We start from the raw sequence: 26,357 nt of genomic DNA, 5'->3' as shown, positions 1-26,357 counted from the left end.
GTTGCTGGTTCGATCCCCAGTCAGAGTGCATGCAGGAGGCAACCAATCGATCTCTCTCTCTTTCTCTCTCTCCCCCCATCTCTCTCCCTTTTTCCCTTCTCCCCCTCCCTCGAATGAGAAAATAAAAATAAAAATCTTAAAAAATGTGTTCCTACCAAAGAAATTCTAACTTCAGTCATTTCCATCTCTTTTGATCTCTCTTTAGCTCTTCTGACATTTCCTCAGTCTGAAATTCTCACACAATCTCTTTTATAAAATACGAAAATGCCACTATTGTCACTTAGTGTTATTCTCCTATTCCCCCTTCACCATCTAGGCAGCAACTGCAGAGATCTTGCTAATCCATTAATTAAAGATCTCTACTTCCCATTATGGAGGACTAAATTTAGAAAGCCAAATTGGGTTGGAAGGAAACTACATGTCACAACAAGTGAGAAAAATTCCAAGGAAGGGGGTGGGGTTACTGGCCCTTTTCTTTAAAAACCTCTGACACCCCAGCTTCTGAGAACACAGAGAAGCTCTCCCACACGTGGGGCGACCATTCATCACTATAATTATCTGGAGAAGACTTTATTGTACCATCAGGTCAAGAAAACCACAGGACCTATCAGCAAGTGAATGCCTCGGGGAACATGTCTCTCCTCTGCTTTCCTGTAAGCTCCAATTAAACTGCACCAAAGGAAGGGGTGGCAAGCCAGCATTAATTGCACCCTTAGAGAAGAGCCACTTCCCGCCTGCAGGGACAGCAGTGACTTTACTGGGCTACCAAAAGGATACAAAGACAAAAGTAAACACTGTAATTTGCTGTTTTTGTCTCTGGCACAGGGGGAGTGGTACAATTGACACTGTCTGTAAACAGTAATAATGCCAGATGTAACACAAAGAACAGGATTCCCCCATCTCTCCGCCCCCTCTCCACCTCCTCTCCCTATGACATTCCTCCTGAGATTACTCATCTTGAAGAAACACACAGAAGCCTCCCGACAGTCCATATGCTGCTACCAAATGGAATCGAGGAAGAATCCAAGTTTGTACTGACTCCTCTCTCTCACTCATAAGATACATTGGAACTCAAGAAATATTCAGTTGTTTCTAACAGCTGACAAAAAATAGAAGGAGGGGAGGGAATATGAGAGAAAGTATGGAAGAGATATTTGATATGCCCAGGCCTGGAGTAGACAAGGCTAAAATGACAAAAAATATATAAATGAAAACAGAAACATCCTAAACAAACTAAAAAGTGTTTTAAAAAATTCATGTTATGCCCAGGCCTAAGGACTCATAAAAGACATAGGAAAAGAGGATGAATTAAAAAGAGAAAGTTACCTGACCAGAGTTCCCGCCAGGTGTAATGCAGGCGCACTCTACACTTCTTCTGGTAGCAGAGTAGCTTATGTACTACCTGAATGCAGCGTCTGTAACAGAGACAAGTAAAAACTGGGGTAAGCCTGAAAATGGTGCAACTTACCAAAGATACCCTTTCTTTAGTGAGGCAGCTTTGCTAAGGCCACTAAAGATGCTGGATATGAATCTGTACACGTGCAAAAGAAAAGAACTTCTGCCAGCAGCCTTCCAGTAGCTAAATATCTCCCCCAACACAAACATATACGCGCACTGCTTGTGCTAATTCCCCTTATCAAGAGGAAAAGGGGGCTATAACCACATATAGATCAATAGTCAATTAGGCACCACCAACACCATTCCCTTGAGTATCTTTCCTTGGAAGAAGAATGGACCAGAATTAGACTATTCCATTCAAAGTTACACACAGGGCAAAATCACACTAATGATCCTAAGTCGTAGATCTATTTAAATTTGTTTTTAGCTTCAGTTAAAATTTAAATAAATTTATTTTTAATTAATTTGTAATTAACGTTTTTATTTCCATTAACAGTTAAATTAAAAAATCAGTTCTTCAGTTGCACTAACCACATAACAAGCAGCCACGTATGGCGAGGGGCTTCCATACTGGACAGCACAGGTATAGAACTTTTCCATCGTCACACAAAATTCTACTGGACAGTGCTGCTCTAGATCACAGGAACATTCAACAGCATTCACGTCCCGACGACATATGTTTTTGACAGTATTTCTGAATAAGCAGTTAGTAGTCTGAGACGGAAGACATTTTTAAACACTGTAAACCTAACAAAAAAGTGTTTTTTCATGTCTGACTGGGGGAGGGTTTTGAAAGCTTAAAAGTCATAGATGAAGGTACAAAATACTAATGAAATTTACTTCCTAAAACTGAAAATCTCATTTTATGAAAAAAATTGTGATGATTAAAATTAAAAGCCAAACAATTTGGGAAATTACATTTGCAGCAAATAACATGAAAGGATTCCTATGTTTAATATATATATATAAGTTTATACAAATTGATCAAGAAAACATAATAATGCCCCTAATAAAAAAGATGGACAATGAATTCACCCCCCCACAAGAGGCAAAATATGTTAACATTTTTCTGCAATGTTCAAATTTACTTAAACAAGATTCTGTTTTTGTGTATCAAATTAATACAGATTTTAATGCTGACATAGGTACAGCAAAACAGCCACTCATACATTATTAGAGAAAGTATAATTGGTATAGAGCCTTTTTAGGAGGCAATTTGGCAATTCTATTGATAGTCTTAATAATATATCCTCTGGCCCATTTACAACACTCCAGAGAATTTAGCTTTAAGCCAGAGTGCAAAAGAAAAAAAACCCTTCATATGAAAATATGTTCACGATCATCATCCTATTGGAAACTTTGGAAAGAATGTCCAATGCTGAGAGAACAGAAAGTAAATCACTGCACATGTTATATACTAAATTACAATCTTCCAAAACTCATATGTTGAAGCCCTAACTCCCAATGTGACTGTATTTGGATATAAGGCCTTAAAGAAGGTAATTAAAGTTAATGAACAAAGGGGTGCATATATTCTTTCGAATTAGTGTTTTGGGATTCTTAGGATTTATCCCCAGAAGTGGGATAACTGGGTCAAAAGGCAGTTAGTTTTTATTTTTTCAGGAAACTTCATACTGTTTTCCACAGCAGCTGCACCAGACTGCTTCCCACCAACAGTGCACAAGGGTTCCCTTTTCTCCACATCCTTGCCAGCACTTGTTTGTTGATTTACTGATGACACTTATTCTGGCAGGTGTGAGGTGATACCTCATTGTGGCTTTAATTTACATCTCTCTGATGATTAGTGACATTGAGCATTTTCTCATATGCCTACCCGACCATCTATCTGTATGTCCTCTTTGGAGAAGTGTCTATTCAGGTCCTTCGCCCATTTTTTTTTTTTAACTGATTTGAGAGAGAGAGAGAACCATTGATTGGTTGTTCCACTTACTCGTGCATTCATTTGCTGACTCATGTATGTGCCCTGACCAGGGAGTATGCTGCTCTAACCAACTGAGCTACTCGGGCAGGGCCTTCGTCCATTTATTCATTGGACTGTTTGTCTTCCTGGTGTTGAGTCGTATAGGTTATTTATACATTTTGGAAATTATCGCTTTATCAGATGTAACATTGGGAAATATGTTCTCACATATAGTGGGTTCCCTTTTCATTTTGTTGATGGTTTCTTTTGCCGTGTAAAAGCTTTTTAGTTTGATATAGTCCCATTGGTTTGTTTTTTCCTTTGCTTACCTTGCCCTAAGAGATAGAACAGCATAAATTTTGCTAGAGATGTCTGAGACTTTACTGCCTATGTTTTCTTCTAGGACTTTTATGGTTTTGAGTCTACATTTAAGTCTTCAATCCATTTGGAGTTTTTTCTTGTTTATAGTTTAAATTGGTGGTCTGGCTTCATTTTTTGCATGTATCTGTCCAATTTTCCCAATACCATTTTGGACAGCATAGATATAGAACTTTTCTATTGTCACAAAAAATTCTACTGGACAGTGCCATTCTAGATCACAGGAATATTCAACAGCATTCACGTCCCAACAACATATGTGGTGATGGGGGGTTTGGGGGAAGAGGTAGAAGAGGGTATGGGAGGAAAAATGGTAATGTAATAAGTGCAATAAAAATAATTTTTTAAATAAGAATTATCTCCCCAAAATTTGTATTTATTAAAGAAACTGTCTTTGTTCCATTGTATGCTCTTGCCCTCTTTGTCAAATATTCATTGAGCATAAAGGCATGGGTTTATTTCTGGGCTTTCTACTCCATTCCATTGACCTATACGCCTGTTCTTATTCAAGTACCAGGCTATTTTGATTACAATGGCCTTGTAGTACAGTTTAATATCAGTATGTGATATTACCAACTTTGTGCTTCCTTCTCAAGATTCCTGAGGTTATTAAGGGTCATTTTTGGTTCCATATAAATTCTTGGAATATTTGTTCTACATCTGTGTAATACACCATTGGTATTTTAATAGGAATTATGTTAAATCTATAGATTGCTTTGGGTAGTATGAACATTTTTAATGATCTTAATTCTTCCAATCCATGAACATGGTATATATTTCCACTTATTTCTATCTCCCTCAATTTCTTTCTTCAGTGTCATATAGTTTTCTGAGTACAGATCTTCCACCTCCTTGGTTAAATTTACTCCTATATATCTTTTTGTTGTTGTTGTTGCAATAGCAAATGGGACTGTTTTCTTAATTTCTCTTTCTGATAGTTCATTATTGGTGTACAAAAATGCCACTGATTTCTAAATATTAATTTTGTACCTTGCTACTTTACTGAATTTACTTATTAGACCTTATAGTTTCTTGGTGGAGGACCACATGTTAGGACAAAGTAAACCCTAACAAATTCAAGAAGATTAAAATCATACTAAGTAATCATCTTCTCAGATCACAATGGTATGAAACTAAAAAAACTGAAAAACTACCCCAGCCAGTGTGGCTCAGTTGGTTAGGCATCATCCTGAGAACTGAGAGGTCACTGGTTCAATGCCCAGTTGGGGAGCATATGGAAGGCAACAACAGATGTTTCTCTTATGCACTCATGTTTTTCTCCCTTTCTCCCTCCCTTCCCCTCTGTCTAAAAATCAAAAATAAAATGAAATTTTTAAAAAACTGAAAAATATTCAAACACATAGAGGCTAAACAGATGTTATTAAACACTGAATGAATTAACAATGAGATCAAGGAAGAAATCAAAAATTACCTGGAAACAAATGAAAGTGAACACACAACAACCCAAAATCAACACAACACAGTGAAAGCAGTCCTGAGAGAGAAGTTCATAGCATTAGTCATACCTCAAGAAGCAAGAAAAATCTCAAGTAAACAATCTAACCCTATACCTAAAAGAAATAGAAAAACAAAACCAAGCAAAGCCCAGAGTAGGTAGAAGGAAGGAAGTAATAAAGATCAGGGTTGGGGGGTAGAGGGATTGAGCAAAGAAGACAAAGAAAAGAGAGAACTCATGGGCACATACAACAGTGTGGCGATTGTGGGGTTGGGGAGAGGTTATGGGGGTAAACGGTAATGGAAAAAATACAATAAAAATAAATTTAAAAAAATAATTATCTCCCTCAAATTTGTATTTAAAAAATAAATTAAATAAATATCAGAGCAGAAATAAATGACATAGAGACTAAAAAAAAAAGATCAATGAAATCAAAGGATAGTTCTTTAAAAAGATAAACAAGATTGACTAATCTTTAACCAGACTCAAGAAAAAAAGAGAGGACCCAAATAAATAAAATTAGAAATGAAAGAGAAATAACAACTGACTCCACAGAAATACCAAAGATTGCAGGAAAATACTATATGCCAACAAATTGGACAACCTGGGCAAAATGGATACATTTCTAGAAATATACAAACTTCCAAAACTGAATCAGGAAGAATCAAAATGCCTGAATAGACCGATTACAACTAATGAAATTGAAGAAGTAATCAAAAAACTCCCAGCAAACAAGAGTCCTGGACCAGATGGCTTCACAGGTGAATTTTACCAAACATTCAAAGGAAAATTAACATGTATCCTTCTCAAACTATTCCAAAAATTTCGAGAAGAAGGAAGACTCCTAAGTTCATTTTACATAACCAGCATTATCCTAATTCCAAAACCAGATAAAGACACTACAAAGAAAGAAATTTATAGGCCATTATCCCTGATGAATGTAGATGCCAAAGTCCTCAACAAAATATTAGCTAACCAGATCCAGCAATACATTAAAAAGATCATATACCATGATCAAGTGGCATTTATTCCAGGAATGCAAGGTTGATACAATATTCACAAATTAACAAACATGATATATCACATAAAAAAATGAAAGAAAAAATTACATGATATCAATAGATGCAGAAAAAGCATTTGATAAAATCCAGCACCCATTTATGGTTAAAAAAAAAAAAAAACACATGTCAACAAAGTGGAAATAGAAGGATCATAGCTCAATATGGTAATGGCATATATGACAAACCTACAGCAAACATGATAATCAATGAGTAAAAACTAAAAGCATTTCCCTTAAGATCAGGAACAAGACAGGACGTCCACTTCCACCACTCTTACTCAACATAGTACTATAAGTACTAGCCATGGCAATCAGACAAGAAGAAATAAAAGGCATCCAAACTGGAAAGGAGGAAGTAAAACTGTCATTATTCACAGGTGACATGATATTGTACATAGAGAACCCTAAAGACTCCACTGAATAATTTTGATGTGAACAGTATTTGTCTTTTTTGGGTTGTAGAATTATAGATGAATTCTGTTCTTTCTCTTTTTCTATTTCTTCCAAATTTTCTACAACTATATTTTACCTTTACAGCTAAAAAACCACCATTTAAAGCAAATTCATTTATAAAAATTTTAGCATCCTCTAGAAAAGGGCACTAAGGAACTTTTTAGAGAATAGAAATGTGTTTCTATCTTATCTGAGATCATCTGTTACAAGGATATATGCACATGTTAAAAGTCTTCAAACTTTTTCCACTGCAATTGTTTATAATTCCTTGGCATTGGGGGTCTAGAAACACAATAGGCGAATCATGAGAGAATAATATGGAGAGAACTAGTATGTTAATCTGTAAACCAAGAATATAAGTTCTCAAGATTTAACTGGTTTTAAGAAATGATAGTGTAAATGTCCCCCTACTTTTGTTAAAGGGGAAGGAAGTCCATGCAAAAACAAAAACTTTGACTATGATGAGGAAATAGAGAAATTGGAGCCCTCATACATTGCTGGTAGAAATGTAAAATGGTACAACCACTTTGGAAAACAGATTAGAGTTCCTCAAAATGTTAAACATAATGTACTATATAACCCACCACTTTCACTACTAGGTATATACACAAGAAAAATGCAACATACATCCACAGTAAAACTTGTACATGAATGTCCACAGAAGCATTATTCATAACAGGCAAAGGTATAAATAACCCGATATCTAGCAACTGAAGAACAAATAAATTAAAGTATGTTATAAAATGGAATATTAATTAGCCATAAAAAATAATGCAGTATTAATATATGCTACAACATGGATGAAGCTTGACAACTTAGCCATTATGCTAAGTAAAAGTCCAAAAAGATCATATATTATATAATCTCATTTATATAAAATGTCCAAAATAGGCAAATATATACAGAAAGTAATGGGGAGGTGGGGATGGAAACAGAGACCCAAAGCTTGGACTATACCCTGCTGAAGCTCCAGGCACATTACACAAATCAAAAATTAAGAAGAAAATGTCAGACCTATCTTTTCCCTTATTTATTCAACAAATATTGACTGCATATCAACTAAATATCCAGCAAGCACATCAGTCTTCCTAGAATTAGGTTGTCAAGTTCCTGTAAAGTGGACCCAGAGAACCTGCTAATTTCAGGCAAATGAAAGAGATTCTTCCTCTTGAAACTGTTCTGACATAAAAGAATGAAGCAGGCAAAACAAATACAAGAGATGAAATAAGCAAGGCAAAAGGGCATAGCAAAAAAGTGGCTCCTTTCTACCTACTATGTCCAATTGCAATTCACTTGAACGACAGCTTCAAGTAAAAAATATTTCTAGTGGCAGGACTGAAACTTTGGCAGGGTCTATGGCTTTAATCTGAGACAAAGAATATTCTGAGATCCTACTAACCTCAGTAGATACCATATCAGTCTGTAAGGTTCAATCCAACAGTTCACAGAATCAAGCAAAAATGGGGGTAGCTAATTTCTTGGGCCTCTCAGCAGAGATGAAAAGAAGGAGGCAAGCCCTAGCCCAGTAGCTCAGTGGGTTAGAGCATCTTCCTGATACACCAAGGTTGTGAATTGGATCCCCAGTCAGGGCACATACAAGAAGCAACCAAGGAATTCATAAATAAGCAAAACAACAAATCAGTGTTTCTCTCTCCCTCTCCCCTTTCCTCTCTCTTTCTAGAAACAGTTAAAAGGAGGAGGAAGAGGAGAGGAGGAAGAGGAAAGGAGGTAAAACAGAAAATAAACAACAATTTAAAAACCACTACAAACCTCTCTGTGGTGTGAGACCCAAAGACACTAGCTAGAAAAATCAAAGTGCCTGATAACATATCAAAGACACAAATGAAGTAAACAAAATTTGCAAGGTGAAATCCTGAAAGCTTTCAAAAATATTCCCAATAATGAGCCTGCTCTGCTACACTACTTCCCTATTCTCCTTGTCCCTTATTTGCATCTCTCTCTGTTCTTCCCATGTCCTGTAGCTCTAGGTCGGAGCCTTTAAGATAGAATTTTATGAGAGAACTATGTAACAGACCTTTGTGGAAAGACTTCAGTGTCTTCAAGAGTGATATTAAAAATACTTTGCAAACCATACAGATACATAAATGAATACATAAATCAACATATACATCAAAAAATGTTTAATTCCTTTATTAAACTTATCAAAACTACTTACCACTACTAAGACAGGGAGTCAAAGCAGCTCTACCTGACACACAGAAACAAACACAGGGAGGCTGCCAAATTGAGGAGACAAAGAAATATGGCCATGGCCTGAATGGAAGAAAAGAACAAAACCACAGAAAAAGAACTAAATGAAACGAAGAAAAGCAACATATCAGACGCAGAGTGCAAAACTGTTGCAGACTCCATCCTGCAGAGTCTGCGTGGTTTGTGGATGAAGATGAGAACAAATGCACACAGACTACAGAAGTCCTGTGGAGAAAAAGGGATGGTACAGATCCTCTCTTAAGATGAGAGTCTTACGGCTGCTTCTTTCAAGCGGAGAGCGCCCTGGCCACTCTCTCAAGGGGAGAGCGTCCTAACCCTTGCCTAGACAGGCTTTTATTGTTTCTCTCAGGTCTTACATCAAAGAAGGATTTATTATCTATTACATAGAATGTTGTTGTCTGCATTTTAGGTACAATCAAGGAAATGAAAATAACAAATGCAAAAGGGAAAGGTGGCGAGCTGATTATGCTCCGTCCTTGGGAAAGTTCATACAGGCTTTGGAAATTACTTTGAAGGTAGGCAATAAACATCTACTGTTTCAGACCAGGGTGAGGGAGTTTTAGCAAGAACAAGCCAAAGCAGTCTGGATTCATTTTCTGGGCCTGGTTCCCACAGGTAAACCGGTCTGAGGGTCTGGCTCCTGCCTGCCACTTTGCTCCTGTCGGCTTTCCGATGCAGGGCTGAGCCACGCTCGCCATTGCCAAACAGACCGGTTCCCTACACAAAATACTGGTTATCAGGATGTTCAAAGAAATCATTAAGTAATACAACAACATAAAAAAGGCCCAGGCTGCCCTGGCTGGTGTGGCTCAGTGGATTGAGCGCCGGCCTGCAAACCAGAGGGTCGCCAGTTCAGTTCCCAGTCAGAGCACATGCCTGGGTTTTGGGCCAGGTCCCTAGTAGGGGGCACGTGAGAGGCAACCACACATTGATGTTTCTCTTACTCTCTTAAAGAAAAAGAAAAGACCCAAGCAGAGATGAAGGCTGCATTAAGTGAAATAAAGAAAACTCCACAGGGAACCAACAGTGCAGGGGATGAAGCCAAGATTCAAATCAACAATTTGGAACGTAAGGATGAAATAAGAACTCAACCAAAACAGCAAAAAGAAAAGAGAATTTTAAAAAAAAGAGGATATTATAAGGAGGCTCTGGGACATCTCGAAATGTACCAACATCCGAATCATAGGGACGCCAGAAGGAGAAGAGGAAGAGCAAGAAGTTGAAAACTTATTTGAAAAAAAAAATGAAAGAAAACTTCCCTAATTTCATGAAGGAAATAGGCAAACAAGTCCAGGAAGCACAGAGAGTCCCAAACAAGTTGGACCCAAAGAGGCCCACTCCAAGACACATCATAATTAAAATGCCAAGAGTTAAGGATAAAGAGAGAATCTTAAAAGCAGCAAGAGAAAAGCAGACAGTTATCTACAAAGGAGCTCCCATGAGACTGTCAGCTGATTTCTCAAAAGATACTTTACAGGCAAGAAGGGGCTGGCAAGAGATATTCAAAGTGATGAAGAGCAAGGACCCACAATCTAGATTACTCTATCCAGCAAAGCTATCATTTAGAATGGAAGGGCAGATAAAATGCTTTCCAGACAAGGTAAAACTAAAGGAGTTCATCATCACCAAGCCATTATCAGATGAAATGTTAAAAGGAACTATATAAGAAAAAGAAGATCAAAACTATGAACACTAAAATGGCAACAAATGCATAACTATCAACAACTAAATCCAGAAAAGAAACTAAGCAAACAAGCAGAACAGGAACAGAACCATAGATATGGAGATCATCTGGAGGGTTATCACCTGGGAGGGGGAATATGGGGGAAAATGTGCAGGGGATAAGAAGTACAAATTGGTAGGTACAAAATGGACAGGGGGATGTTAAGAACAGTATAGGAAATGGAGAAGCCAAATAACTTATATGCATGACCCATGGATGTAACTAAAGGGAGGGGATTGCTGGAGGGAATGGGGGTACCAGGCGGAGGGGAGAAAAGGGAGAAAACTTGGGACAACTGTACTAGCATAATCAATAAAATGTGTATTTTTTAAAACTACTTATCAAGATATATAAATTGTAATATAAATCATCCTAATAGCTTCCAAATCATTTGTTCATTTTTAGAAATTGTGGTACCATCTCCTATTTGATGTGGTTGTCACTAGCTATAGGATACCCTTATTTGAGCCATGTTTTACCTTAGGAATATACAAACTCTCCTGTCAATTTCCCCATTAAATTGATAGTCATTAGGTCCCTGGTGCTGAAAGCTTTGTTGCAGCCAGCAAGGGTGGCTGGAAGCTGCCCATGTATGACCACCTATGCATAGTACATTCCTGGATGCCAGCACTTCTCACATGGCCTGGATCTAGACAGACTGCCTGCATCTTGGATCTTTTGACAATGCCATCCCAACACTGAGCCACTGTGGAGCACCATCGAGATACTAACTATGTCCCCCACTCCTGCTGCCACCACCCTCTGGTCAAAGGCTATTGATACCCATTCCTGCACTGTTCCTAGGCTCTGTTCCTACCTCTGCAGCCACCCAAAGTAACATCATTAGCTTTGTGGTCTCAATTACATGATTTATGAAGCAGAATAAAATTTTAACACTGCTACAATCTTAAAATTATATACCAGCTGAATAACCAAATTTTCCACACATGTTGTGGTTTTCTATTTCGACACAAAACACTTCTACTTTAACCTGAAATTTTCTTGTGAGGCCCACTGAAGTCTCTACTTTCTTCTGGTGCCTACCCACAGATTTGGGGATCTCTGACTTAGAAAAAGTCCAAGTTTTCCATATAAGAGTAACTTAAAGAAGTATTTACTCCTCAGAGACTATTTTCCTGCAATCCCAAATCCTATGGCAGCATGGGGGTGGCAGCAAGAATCAAGGAGCACAGCCAGGGGTAGAAACTAGTTGGGTTTTCCCAACTCTTTCTTTCTCTCCTTCCTTCTTTCCTTCCTTCCTTCCATCCTTCCTTCCTCCTTCCCTCCCTCCCTCCCTCCTGCCCTTCCTTCCTTCCTTCTTGGCTTGCTTGCTTTCTTGCTTGCTTCCTTTCATATAAGCACCTTTCCCCATTATTACTTTACCTACAGCATTTATACACAGATGTGAAATTATTTCATTTCTGACCCAGATTCTGGCTTTGAGTATCAAGTCTTTCTATACTCCATATTTCTTCATATTTCACCATGAGGTTTATAGACTTACCTGAAATGGTAGAAATTCATTTTGCTTTCAACTTCTCATCTGCTGTATGCTGCTGAAAAGCAGTACATAATGAGAAGTAGAGCAACAACCTGGCCTGATGCCCAGCTGGGAGCAGATAAGTTCACCTGAAAAAGACTTGATGCTCCAAAACCCAAACAGTGGAAAGGACAGGGGGAGGGGGGAGGAAGATCTAGAAATATGCCCATGGGTAGTAATGAAGAAAGTGAATTCAGCCTGAGGGTGGGACCTTCTGCCTAGCCTCTGTCAGTTTGATGCCTCATTATCTTCTCCAACTTCCCTAACCTCACGACATTAAATTAGGGAGCAGCTGGAAAAAGCAACTGAGAAAGCAAGGCAATACAGAATGTGTTAGGAACTACGTGGAGAAAGGAGTTCAAGCATTTAGTGTAGACCAGGTTCACTGGCTGGGACATTAAGGTTAAGGTGGACAGATAACATACCTGTAACTCTATGTACTGAACACACAATCTTATCATGTCATCCCCATCATCCACTTAATCTTAGGTGATGGTTTTACTTACTACTCTCCTACCCTTCCTCCAGGTACCCTACACTCTAATCATCCTGAATTACTTCTGTTCTCCAAACATGCCAAGCTTCCAAGCCCTTGAACATGTCAGTGTGTCCCTCTCCCACTCCCCCACACAGAAAACTCCTACTATTTCTTTATGACTCAGGTCAAATGCAATGACCTTCTGGTATCTTCTCTGATGCCCTGGGTCAACATTCGTCACTCTCTGTCACTTATCGCAGTAGTGGTTAAGAGGATAGCCTCTGGGGTCAAAGAGACTTAAGTTTGAATCTTGGTGGTGCAGTTTACTACGTGTGAGGCTGTGATAACCAGCCTGCAAGATGGCCCCCACCGGTCCCCACCTCTGACGTTCACATCTTGTTTAGTCTCTTCCCACATTGTATCAGGGTTGGTCTGTGTGCCCAAAAGAAATGGTAGGTCACTTGAGATTAGTTTATAAAGGACTCTATGGCTTTCATCCTAGGCTCTCACTCTCTTTCTCTTTCTTAGATTTCTTGCTTTGGGGGAAGCCAGCTGCTATGTCAAGCAACCCTATGGAGAGACCCAAGGAACTAAGTGTGCCAACAACCATGTAATTGAGCTCAGAAGCACACTCTCTAGCCCTAGTAGATGCCTGCAGCCCTAGCTAACACTCTGACTGCAACCTCATGAGAAACCCTATTCCAAAACTCCAGCTAAGCTGCTTCTAGATTCCTGAATCACAGAAACTGAAAAAATACACGTTTGTTTTAAATTGCTAGGTTCTGAGGTAGTTTGTTATACAGCAATAGATAATTAATACACCTGAGAAGGGATGGCAACAGCCTAGGATTTTTGGTAAGAATATTTGGGTTCAAGTCTAGGCAGTGGTGCTTACTAACAGAATACACCTGAGCAAGGGGTTTCCGGAGCCTGAGTTTCCTTACTTGGAAAATGAGAAAACTGAGACTGTAATAATGCACTACAAAGTAAATAGCATATCCTAAGACTAGAACATAGTAAAATAATCAAGCTAGAAATAAAATCTCTAGCAAAACAAATCTGATCCCTAAGGTACTGAGGTTCAGAGCGCCCATCTAAAATAAGCAGAAAACTCATAAGTGTTATAAAAGCAGCTTTTCATTGTCTTTGAACTGAAATAAAGGACCAGGCTAATTCTCAATACCCAAAAGATATTTTAAAATGCAAACTACAGCCTACTTACCTGTATTAAAATTTATATCATTATTTAAGACCTAGGACACAAAGACTACATTGCTTGCAAGCAGTCTAAAAAGCTGGAGGTCTAATCTATTCCAAGCAAAATTCTTTTTTCTTAAAGATTTTATTTATTTATTTTTAGAGAAAGGGAGGGAGAAAGAGAGGGAGCGAAACATCAGTGTGTGGTTGCCTCTCACGCACCCCCAACTGAGGACCTGGCCCGCAATTCAGGCATGTGCCCTGATTGGGAGTCAAACCAGCAGCCCTTTGATTCACAGGCAGGCACTTAATCCACTGAGACACAACAGCCAGGGCCGAGGAAAATGCTTTATATTCCCTAGATCCTTTATGGCATTAGAATGAGGTACACTGAGCCTCCTTCCTAGGCACCAAATTGCTCTCTTGCTCAAAAAGATGGAGGTACCAATTCTGTTGTCAGACTCAATTCAGATGCTTTTTAAGGAATAAAGATAATATATAATATATACTTGGGATCATACTAACGTGGCACAGCTGTTCTTGAACATTTAAGATAAGAAAGCAGAAAGAACAAAGGAGAGAGAAAGCCTTAAGGCTTAAACTTCAGTTAAATATGATTTTCAATTGCCTCTAGTTGTACTGTCTGTCAAGAACTGTGAGAGACAATCAGATCTCGTCAGGAGGAAGGACTCTCCCAGCCAGGCCACGGTATACACTATCTGCCTACCTGGCAGCGGCTAGACTGTGAGGACAATGTAAGCTAAGAATGGACCAGAAGCTCTACCTCTCTGGCCTTCCACTACCTTCTAACTACTGCTGATGACTTTGATGCCAAAGCCCAGGGACGCCTAAGAAGTCTGCTGGTATTCCCTATCTTTGGATAAAAACAGCCACCCATGACGCAGTGACGTTCAATGCATCAGCCCTGCTCCTCATGCAATGTGCCTACGAGTGATAATGGAGATCTACGTGCAGAATCCAAATTGTGGTTTGTATTGTACTCTTCGCCCTTCTGGAAAGAGGTGTAATAAATCCAGGCCACAAAATGCTCCCTGACACTTCTCCACACGCAAATTTGCTTTTCCTGAAGTAAAGAGTACACAAAAACTTCACTATCACTTTCCTCTCACTCCACCCCTATGCGCACACATGAAATGGGCCCCAGTACTTACACGTAGAGATCCATGGGAAACTCCTTCATCATGTGTGTGACAATGAACTCTACCATCAGGTCTGAATGGGGAAAGGAGAGAGAGCCAATCAATCAGAACGAAATTCATTCCTTGCCTCTGTGTTAGAAAAAAACTCTCTGAGTACCCCTTGCACTCCTGCTGAGTGTCATTTACTAAGCATATCTTTATTCACGTGCTTAAATTGACTTTACTTAAGGCACTTTTGCAACACTTTTCACCACCTGTCACTTGTAAAGTAACAAGAACATTATTAGCTCACTCTCCTACTTCCAGAAGGACACCTTGACCTGCCAATAAATTTAGATGCAGGGGATTTCGCTGTACTGATATTTCACACCGTGGTACTGATACAGAACGCCAGAGCGGAGTCACATTCTGAGCACGGAGTGATGAGGCGAGCAGAGAAGACATGATGGATCACGTCCATGTAAGCAGGGACTCGGCTCTGAAGCTCTGTCTCCCGCATCTCACTGTCACACTAGGCTTGCCAGATACTGACTAAAGTGTTCTGTGGGGCTTTGGGTCAATAGAAGTTTATCGCGTAGTCTTAATCACTGGTTCTAAGGTCAAGAATGTAGGAACTAGAGCTGAATATCCAAATGAAATGGGACTAAGAGTTCAGATCATTCCCCTGAGGAAAATGCAGCATTCTGACACAACTGCCTAAGATACAGCCCCCTACCTGTTAGCTCTGCCAGTCTCACCTCAGCTTAATTTACTCAGGGAAGTTTTGCATGTCTGAACCTTGAACTTCAAAGCCTCTTGGCCAGCTGACACATCAATGCGAACCAAGAAAGGGAGGGAAGAATTTGAAATCTTGATCAGGAGTAAGATATTTTACAAAAGTAAATCATGTATCAAGCTTAGATTTAGCCAGTTGTCTCCTTGGAAAGATCTTTTTCCTTGAACAAGAGCACCCTTTAGTTGAGCATTTCATTCATGGGAATTGCTTTACCAAACTTAACAAAAAACATGGTTTCTTAGGCCAGGAAAGAAATATAACTAGTAAAAACTTCTCTGAGGAAGAAGTGTATCAGCCAGAATCCAACCCTCATCTTAACGATGAAGCCCTGTCACTGACTCAGAACAATGCCAGTCGTGACGATACTCACCCAGTACTGCACATACTAACGGACGGCAGGGAAGGTTCTTGTCTGCTGCCTTCTTCCTGTGCCTCATGGGCTTCAAACAAAAAAGAAATGAAATTAACAGGCCCCGGAACTGGTATCCAATGGCTCGTCACCATGGTTTTCATGCAAATAAAATCACTACTATAGCCCTGGCTGGTGTGGCTCCGTGGATTGAGCTCAGGCCTGCAAACTGAAAGGTCACAGCTTGGATTCTCCTATGGGGCGCATGCGTGGGTTGTGGGCCAGGTCCCCAGTTGGGGGCATGTGAGGGGCAACCAATCAATGTTTTTCTCCCTCCCTTCCCCTCTCTCTAAAAATAAGTAAATAAATCTTTTTAAAAAATCACTACTACAGAGCTGTTACCTTTTCTCGTGGTGGGGGGTGCTGTGGGGTGGGGCAGGGAGGACTTGTCAATGTTTCTCAGTTACAAATGCAAGCTTGTGATAAAAACACAATTCACAGCAATACAACCACCCCCAAAGGCTCCTGGAGCATACTACACAATGGGAAAGCTGTTGTTTTTACCCTGATTTTATCTATACAAGTGACAATACAACAAAAAGTATAATGGTATTTTTCTTCAATAAAATAATATTTAAGAAAAAAAAGACAAAGTGACTGTGTAGAGGCAGCAAAAGTGGTAGCTGCAAAAAACAAAAGTAAGTTTCAGATAAAAAACCTCTATATGGGAATTTGAACATATCTCTAAGTTTTAGGAAATGTCTTGATCCTTCGTATTCTATTTCCCCACCCTGCCCTACCCCCATCCCTGCTACTCAGATGAATAAACAAAGTAATATCTAGTCTTAAATAAACAAAGACCATACTACACTTTGAAAAGAAAAGGCTTAGGCCTTGTTAAAACCTGTGTTACTGATACAGTCTAAAATTACTGCCATTGGAACACGGCAGCGGGTCTTCCCACCCTCTCCTGAGAAAGCAGCAGCTCTGTGATGCGCACAAAGTCCCCAGAACAGGCATGGGTCTACTGAACTTGCACAACATTCCACCCACATTTGTTCCAAGTGGGATCAATTTCATCCTCCCCAAGCCTGCCAACACAAAAAAATTTCCTGTAAGAAAAAAACAAGAAACAAGAGTCATACCTACCATTTTATGTAGGTTTACTCGAAAATTCATATTGTCATCATGCAAAAATGCATTGGCATACTGATCCTAATAAAAATAAAAATATAGGGGAAACGTAAGGAATGAGAGCTACACTTAAGAAATTCAGTTTATAATCTATCATACTTCCTACAAACCCTTGTACTTTAAGAACTACTTTCAAGGATCAGTTGGAGAGCTAATGAGATGAACCTAGAGACTTTATGTCAAACCCTACTTTTGAGCAGGGGACCCAAATAATCGGAATTATCTTCTGGAGGGAAGGTCCGTTCTAGTACGGCTAGGTGAGTGTTCTAGGAACCCATCTATATCAGTGTACCAGCTGGTATTGCTGTGAGAGGCTGCATTCAGCTTTCAGTGAATTTTTTTTTTTAAGAATCTTTCAACATGTTTGCCCATTTCATGATGGCTGACTCACTAAACACATGAAAAAAATGGCATGACCCCTGGGCCCCACCCTCCCTATTCACCTAATCTCCCCCCCACCCCCCGGCGACTTTTTTTGGTTTCCCACATGAAAAAGGTCCTCAAAGGGAAGTGTGTTGCCAATGTGGAAGAGGTGAAACAAAAAATGGCAGAAGCACTAAAAGGCATCAAAATCAACGAGTTCAAAAACTGTTTTGAGCAGTGGAAAATAATGTCTGGATAGGTGTATTGCATCAAATGGAGTACTTTGAAGGTGACCGAAGTTTAAACATGTAGGAATAAATACAAAATTTTTTATAAGTAAATTCTGAGATTTTTGGATCTTCCCTTATAAGCCATGAGATTTTACTTTGGAGTAATTCTCAGTGTCCCTAACTAGTCAAATATCTCTAAACAAATTACAAACAAACAAAAAATAAGGCACAAGGCCCTGGTCAGGTGGCTCAGTTGGTTGGAGCACCGTCCCTCACGCCAAAAGATTGTGAGTTCAATTCCCAGCCAGGACACATACCTAGGTTGCGGGTTTGATACTCAGTCAGGGCATGCACAGAACCAATCAATGTTTCTCTCTCATATCAATATTTTTCCCTCTCTCTCTCCCCACCCCCTTTCCCTCTCTCACTCCTTTCCTCTAAATCAATAAACATATCCTTGGGTGAGGATTAAAAAAAAAAAGAACTAAAGGCACAGGGACCTGAAGAAAATGCTGAGAGGAACCTGTTTTCCTATTCTTTCTTCCTTCCCATCTGCCTAAGGAGCCTGCTCTGTTTGTAACAGCTTGAAGGTTCTCATGGGGGCTGCAGGATACAAGTGCAAGCTCCACATGGGGATCTACAATTGAGAAGAAAGGTCTGCAGTCCACCGGAAATGGGCCGGGCATGGCAGGAGAAACAGCTACACAGGCAGCATGGCAGTATGCAAGACCCCGTCTATCTCCGGCCTCCCTGACGACTGATGGGAAATCAAAAACCTCTCACCATGGATGGGTAATCAACATCCCTTCACCCCTTCCCAATGTCTTAGCTGAAGATCTGATATGCCTATAGACTCTAATTATTAAGAACCATTACAATTTGTGAAAAACAACTCCTTTAAAGATTTTCTTAGAAAGATTTTTGAAAAGCAATGACACCAGGCCCACTGCTAATCGGCAGCTCTTCTATAAAGAGCTATCCCTACTGGTGAGAAGCAGGTCAGCTTTTCACAGAAGGCATAGAAGGGGAAAGTGAGAGATCTCTCTCTACTCCACGTGGACCATCTTTACGGTTTTAAGGAAGGGAAAGATTGAAGTCAAAATTTAGCTCTAAATTGACTCAAGTTCTGCCACACCTGTGTTGCCACCAAGATTCAGAGTGAATTCAGGCCTAATTAATACAAGCAAAAGTACCACCTGACAAAGCCAAAGCACCTATTTAACTCTTCAGGTCCTCGTTCACGAAACTGCATTCAGCCCAACTTAACTCACTTTCCAATCGCCCTTCTTTGGCTTTTCTCTCCACCTCCCCCTACAGGAAACCTGAGCTCCTTTTTTCATTTCATGAAATAGAAAAGATCCAACATGAGCAGCTTCAAAGGGGCAGAATTATTTTTTCTAAAGAGCGTTAAGTCTCCTGTTTTAAACCATTAAGAAGTTCTCAATTATAGAAGTTATCATATCATAATTCATTATTAATTCATACAGTAAATACTAATTTAGCCTCTACTATGTGCCAGACACTGAGAATAAACTGGTGAAGGAGACAAAATACCTGCTACCAGAGCTTACATTGTAGCAGGAGAAGAGAGGGCACATTTTCTCTCCGAAGCTTTCGGGGCCCTAACTGTCAGGAAATGGGCAAGAAGGGCAGAAAAAGCTAGCACTTTGTAAGAAGTTAGCGAACACCAGGGAATTAGCGAAACTTACCTCTGCAATACACGTGAGGATGATCAGACAGAGTTTGCCGCTGTGAAGCCGGTGCTCATCTGTAAAATGAAAATAAAACCTTTCTCCATAAATCACCCAGACCACGTTTCTATAGAGAATGAAGACATGTATCATCAAAAAGAACATTCACACTTTCTTTCCCCACATAATTCACAAATGAAAATCAAAGTTCTACTACAGTAATTCTTGCTTTTTTTCTAGGCAAAACGATTCCCCCAGGAGATTTTTTTCTTAAATATTCTGATTGACAGCTAACCACCCTCCTGGGAGTCATCCAATTACTGTGATGATTCTACTGTCATGGCCCAAATCAGGGCCACACCCTTTGCTTCCAAATCAGGCTTTGCTTCTCAACAGGTCCATTCCCTTTCCAACCCCTCTGCGCTCACCAGCTATAAACACCACCGTCTATCCCCACCTAACTATTCATAGCAAACTGGTAGTGGAATCAAAAAGAAACTAACTGGAGACCAGGGTCCAGCTCAGGATTCTCCTTACACTGTGCACGTTATTTACAAATATGAAAGCTGTGAGCTCTTGATCATTTTTCTTCCTGCCAAAGTCATTCACTCTATAATACTGACTTAGTACCTACTTTTAGCAGGCACTGCGCTGGGCTCTAGAGATACAGCATTGAACAACACAAAGGACTCTGGTCTCCCAAAACTCACATTCTAGTTGTTAAAAAAGAAGAAAACAACCTCAATAGTACGGCTCTCAGCCCACACGCATGACCAAGAAAGAGGTACTCCATCCTCTCCAATTATCAGAACCATCAAAGCGTATTTACTTTCCACGATCTTTGTGAGTGAAGGGGTGAAATGGAGGTAAGAAGAAGGTCATACCAGCTCATCCAAAATAGACAAATGGCTAATGATGTTTCAAATTAGCTCTGACAGGCTCCAGACTGAAGTTCATTCTGGAGAGAAGATCTATGAACAGATGATGACAGTACTGTAAAAGTGAGCTAACAGTACCCGCCCTAACATTAACCTGCTACTTCCTCAAAGATGGAATCTATCAACTAAAACCTGTAGATGAGAAAGCATGATGGGGGTTATAACGCAGGAACACATTTGCCTCTCCTCTGCGCGATGACAGTCCCTAGCTGACACCCCCCACAGCTTACACTAGAGCCCCTGGACAGTCAGAGAAGTGCCCCTGCCCGTGCAAATCATGAGGCTCTTCTACCTCTGCCTCTGACCACAGTTTCTCTGGCATTATCTTCCCTTCCCCCAAAACCTGATAAGCAACTCCCATAGGAAAGACTGCAGCTACTTCTCCACTTAAAAAAAAAATATCTTTCTGAATGCAAAAATAAGGCATATCTCATTATAAACATTTTAATTCAGAAAAGGACAATAAAAACTAAGCTTAATCATACCACCCAGATGTCATTTTTGCTATGACTTTGATGAATCAACTTGAAGTCTATATATAAACAAGTATTTTTAAATATTTTTGCCTAATGTCTATTTTCAAGGTTAAGCAGATTCTCTTTTAAGCTGACAACATTAAGTCATAAGAACCTCAGGAAAAAAAAAGACTTTGAAAGTAGAGCCAAATCAAGGGAGAGATAAACACTAAATTATGGAGAATTGAGAGGAAAGGAGTGAATGGGGAGGGGCACACAGGTAGCTTCAACAGCATTAATAATTGCTTACGCTGGGTGTTAAGTTCACATATGTTCATTTGATTATTATACATTATAACCTGCTATTTATTATACTTATAAACTTTATAACAACATTCATATACATTCAAAGTATGTATCTCTAAAGTATGTTTTATAGGTGTCAAATGACAAACAAAGAAAAAAGAGATAATATCTGAGGGTGTGGGAAGACAGGGAGAGCAGAGCCAAGAAAAAATGGCTTCTATACTCCCCTAAACGAGATCTCTTTAGCCAGGGCATGCAGAAGGTCACGAGCTTAAGAGACAGGAAGAAAGCCAGTCCAATGAAGCCACACAGGAGCCGTTTTTGAAATTAATGCTTCATCATACCTAACCTTGCCCCTTGCCATATTTAGGCTGCCTGCTGGCAAAGACCTAATCCAGCCTATGTTTAGAGAAAGAAAGCCTGAGGCAACCCATACGCAATTATTCTGCCCTCAATTTTGCCTTCCACTTCATGGATGGCAAAGTGACCAGGACAAAGAGGTTTATATAATCGTGAAAGCTAAAAATGAGTTCCCAGGGCCTCAATTCACTATGTTATATCAAGCAAAGCTGAAAGATCATTTTCAGGGTCTCATCTACAGTTTCTCTTGGCTGTGATATGTCGAGAGAAAGGAAGAGATTACCCCTGTGCATAAGGAGAAGCAATGGCCTCAGGAAACACTGATATGCTAGACCCTTGTCATCCTTACCTGCCTGACTTCATGTGCCAAGTCTCAGAGGCTCACCATCTCTGCAGCTCCCCATGGACCGCTCTATGTAGGAGCTTGGGGCATGGACCACTAGCAGTATCTCGTCCCTGTATATACATATCTGTCTCCTTTGAAGGAGCATGCTTAGAAGGCATAATAGGACAAAAAAGTCTAAGCTTGTAAGAAATCTCCAAGAGCTAATAAAGTATGTCTGAGTATAATAGGATTTAGATTCTGAACACCCAGGTTCCTTTTAACTCTGGCAATTTATTTCCCATATTTACCTTTTAGTTCTCTGTCTACCAATGTTTCCTTCTCACTCCCAAAGCCCCCCCACATCCTGGTCTTACTCTCTTACACAGCCTTTCAACTCCATTCTGGAATTCCTGAAAACCCTCATACCAGAAACCTGCCCAGCCCACTTCGCAAATCAGAGCCTTCTAAAGTAGACTTTATACCTAAATGAATCTTAAACCACTTCACAAAGCACTAGTCCCTCCTCATAAAAGTAAAGTGACAAAAGTAATAGTATTTTTGCAATTTTGCTTCTACACTGGTTTTTTTGTTATTGAGGAATCGGAAGCTTATTCATGGACCATAATTTAAGAACTCAAACTTCAATTACTGAGCAGACAAAACAGTTGGCTTCTAAAGTAGGATTTAAAGATTCTTACAAGAAAGGCCTACAAAGTAAGAATATACACCAAATTGTTAATAATGATTAACTCTAAAAAGCTTAATTCCAAAGGAATTTCATTTTGTTAGCTAACCATTGCTAGAATATTTTAATTGTTAACAAATACTATTCCAATTACTTTTTTAATCAGAGGAAAAAATCCATGTAAATGGGAGAAGCCCACTGGATTAACCAGCAGGTACTAAATAAAATGCTATTAAAATGCTATGTGTGGTTAAAAAACTATCAGTTATGAAAAACACTTTTGGGATAACTGGGAAAACTAAATATGGACTGAATATTACATGGTATTAGAGAGTTATTATTGATTTTCTTAGCTATAATAATGAATATCTTGGAAAATGTCCTTTTCTTATAATTTTTTAAAAGATTGTATTTATTTATTTATTTTTGGAGAGAGGGGAAGGGAAGGAGAAAGAGAAGGAAAGAAATATCAATGTGTGGTTGCCTCTCGCGTGCCCCTTACTGGGGACCTGGCCTGCAACTTAGGCATGAGCCCTGACTAGGAATCGAACCAGCGACCCTTTAGTTAGCATCCCATGCTCAAGCCACTGAGCTATACTAGCCAGGGCCTTGGAAAATGTCTTTAATTTTGACACACATGCCAATTCAAGGTGTAAAGTAGAATGATGTCTGCATCTTACTTTAAAATGATTCAGCCAAAATAATAACACACAAAGACATTTAGGGACAAACCAAATTTGGCAAAATGTTAATGGGTATGTGAGTGATCACTATATGTACTATACTATATGATCCTTTCAACTTCTCTGTATATTGGGAAAAAATTGGAGGAAAAACGCTACCTAAAAGGTTTATTTCCAGAGAATCTTAAAACTGGAATATGTTCCACTTATATGAGGGTACCTAGAGGAGTCAAATTCATAAAGACGAAAAGCAGAATGGTGGTTGCTGGGGGCTGGGGAAAGGAGAGAACGTGGAGAATGGGGAGTTAGTGTTTAATGGGCACAGAATTTCAGTTTCCCAAGATGAAAAGAGTTCAGGAGATGGTGGTGATGGCTGCACAACAATTAATTGTACTTAATGCCACTGAATTGTAGTCTTAAAATGAACAAAATGGTAAATTTTATGTTATTCATATTTCACAATAAAAATAATAGAAACAAATAAAAATTATGAACACATACATCCAGTATAAAAAAATAACTGAGTTTAAAAAATACAAAACTGAGATATACACTGAATAGAATTTGCCGGGTTTCCTCCCAATCCCTTCTCACTCCCAGCCCAAAGATTCTACTCCCCTACCACCAATTAAAAGACCATAGAAAAATCATAAACAGGAAGAACAGGAACCGAGACAGAATAAACTCACACTTTCCCATCACCCATTTTTCTCCCACTTTCCACTCCACGTTTCTGAGCTGGGCACTGACACCTCTGTTTTAAGTGGTTAGGAACACAATCCCTCCGAGTCTCACCTCTTCCTACTGTACTCTGTACAACAGCCCTCCACTTCTCACCACAAGCTGGTGCTTTCGGTTCTTGTCCTCAAAAGGGAATTCCCCGAGGCATGCTAATCCCCCACTTCCCACACAAAAGAGTTTGCATCTACTTACCAAAATCTGCTAAGAAGACTTGCTAGTTTTTGTAGAGACCTTTTTTTTTCCCTCTGTTCTATTTTGGAGCACTCTCCCTCCAGTTCCAGGTTTTCCCACCACCACCTAACTACCGCTTGGCAGTGAGAAACCACTGTTTTCCAATAATCAGGACCATCACCCTGCACAGGAGGCCCCCATGGTTCATCTTGTGGAAGCTTCAAAGGACTAATGCTGCTCCTTGATTTTAGCTAGGCAGCCAACTGGCACCCCTCCTGCCTCCTGAGCCCCCAAAGTAGCATGCCTTACCTTTGGTGTCCTGCATGACAATCGAGCTGTACTTTAAGAAGGTTATCAGTAGATTACTGGTCTGTACATCTGCATCCAGTGGGAGTTCCACAGAACTTATAACTGCAACAGAACGATGAAATGCAGTTAGCCCATACTATTTAACACTTTTATCTCCGTAGCCAATTTGTCAGCAGACAAGGAAATCACTAAGTTTTTGCCACAAAACAGGGAGGACCAAGTGCTTAATATAAAACCTTTATATTAAGGGTTTTATATTAAGTCTTCCTAGGCCCCTACAGCCCTTCCTACTTCGAAGATTAAGCCCAACGCCCATCTTTTCATATCTAGGAGGGCCAGTCTCCAGGAACAGTGCTTTTCTCCCACCATCCTAAAAAGGCTATTTTTTCAATTACAGTTTATATTCGATATTATTTTGTACTAGTTTCAGGAGTACAGCATAGTGGTTAGACAGTCATATACTCTACACAGTGTTCCCCCCAATATTTCCAGTACTAAAAAGGGTATTTTGATTCCACTTCTAGCTCCAAGTAACACAAAATGGTTCAGGGTCCTTCTTAAGTCACTTTGATTTGTACCTAAGGGAAAGATCTGTACTGAATATAAATGAGCTTTGCTTTGATGAGTCTCCTGCTTAAAATAAATGACAATTCACTCCTAATAAGGAGAAATCTTGTTCAATTTGAGAATGAGCCTTTAGGCTAGAAATACTCAAGATGGAAGGGGAAACATTTAAGGCAGAACTATATTCAAATTTTACTCCTTAATCCCTTACCCCCAGTGAAAAGGAGCCTAAAAAGGAATACCAGACTGAATACAGGAGGACATTATTGTTTGGGACAGCCTGAGAAATGAGTTTTATACATCTAGCTGCTTGGTGTGTGTTTCCGAGAGAAACCACCCCACCACAGCTCCCACTCTCTAAGCCACAATCCCAATGAACAGTGAGAGACCAGACCAGAGCTGACCCACACAGAACAATCTTATGTAGATTCCTCAAGTTTCTTTCTAGGACTTTAAATTAGACCCAGACAGCCCTGGCCTGTGTGGTTCAGCTGGCTGCATATTGTCTAGCAAAGTGGAAAGTTGCTGGTTCAATTCCTGGTCGGGGCAGATGCCCAGGTTGCAGGTTTGGTCCCGGTCCCAGGTCGGAACACATGCAAGAGGCAACTGATTGGTGTTTCTCTCTTACATCAATGTTTCTCTCCCTCTTCCTCCCTCCCTCCCCCTCCCTCTAAAAAATAAATACATAAAATCTTTGAAAAAATAAATAAAAATAAATAAATTAGACCCAGACATTTTGCTAACTGCTTTATACTCTCTAAGACATAGTATATAAGCAGAAGGAGGCTCATAATGGCCCAAACAAGCTAGAGAATCTAGCCTTCTGCTGTATTTCCACCCATGAAGACTCAGCTAAGTTTGAGATATTATTCATAACATGTACTCATACCATAATGGATCCCTCTGGAGTTATTATGATATATTCAGAGAACATTTATTAACAATGGGAAACATTTGCATATTATGGATCCATCATACACAGCAAGCACAGCAAAAAGCCTCATGAGAAGAAATTAGCATGCCCAACCCTTGGCTGTTTTCCCACAGTTCAGCCCCCAAGAATTAATAAAAGACGAACATATTTTTATGTTGAAATACTAAAAGGTCTTAATTCACATTATGGGTAAATGACCTGAGACTGTCATTTCAAACTATAACAGCCTATTTTGAAGCTCAGAGCCCATAATCATTCCTTTGTCAAATACAGTAAGCCATCAAACTG

The 26,357-nt window shown here is 39.6% G+C and overlaps 1 protein-coding gene across 4 annotated transcripts in view; it reads right to left on the bottom strand.

Moving 5' to 3' along the window:
* Nucleotides 1–26,357, bottom strand: part of ARMH3 (armadillo like helical domain containing 3) — a 177,232-nt gene that overhangs the window by 111,250 nt on the left and 39,625 nt on the right. For all 4 annotated transcript variants that reach the window (XR_008426770.1, XM_045191405.3, XM_053923505.1 and 1 more), the window contains exons 15-20: nt 24,572–24,673; nt 19,617–19,675; nt 17,270–17,335; nt 16,142–16,211; nt 15,009–15,069; nt 1,327–1,415 (exon numbers count right to left, since the gene is read on the bottom strand). Coding sequence is in view for 3 of the 4 variants with exons in the window: in XM_045191405.3 (XP_045047340.1) it covers nt 1,327–1,415; nt 15,009–15,069; nt 16,142–16,211; nt 17,270–17,335; nt 19,617–19,675; nt 24,572–24,673 (447 nt within the window). In the remaining variant the exon portion in view is untranslated. The remainder of the gene's footprint in view (nt 1–1,326; nt 1,416–15,008; nt 15,070–16,141; nt 16,212–17,269; nt 17,336–19,616; nt 19,676–24,571; nt 24,674–26,357) is intronic.

This window comes from Desmodus rotundus, chromosome 4 (assembly GCF_022682495.2).
Source record: "Desmodus rotundus isolate HL8 chromosome 4, HLdesRot8A.1, whole genome shotgun sequence".
NCBI classification, from domain to species: Eukaryota; Metazoa; Chordata; class Mammalia; order Chiroptera; family Phyllostomidae; genus Desmodus; species Desmodus rotundus.
The sequence above is the reverse complement of the archived record's forward strand: the minus strand, read 5'-3'. Positions and strand labels throughout refer to the sequence as shown.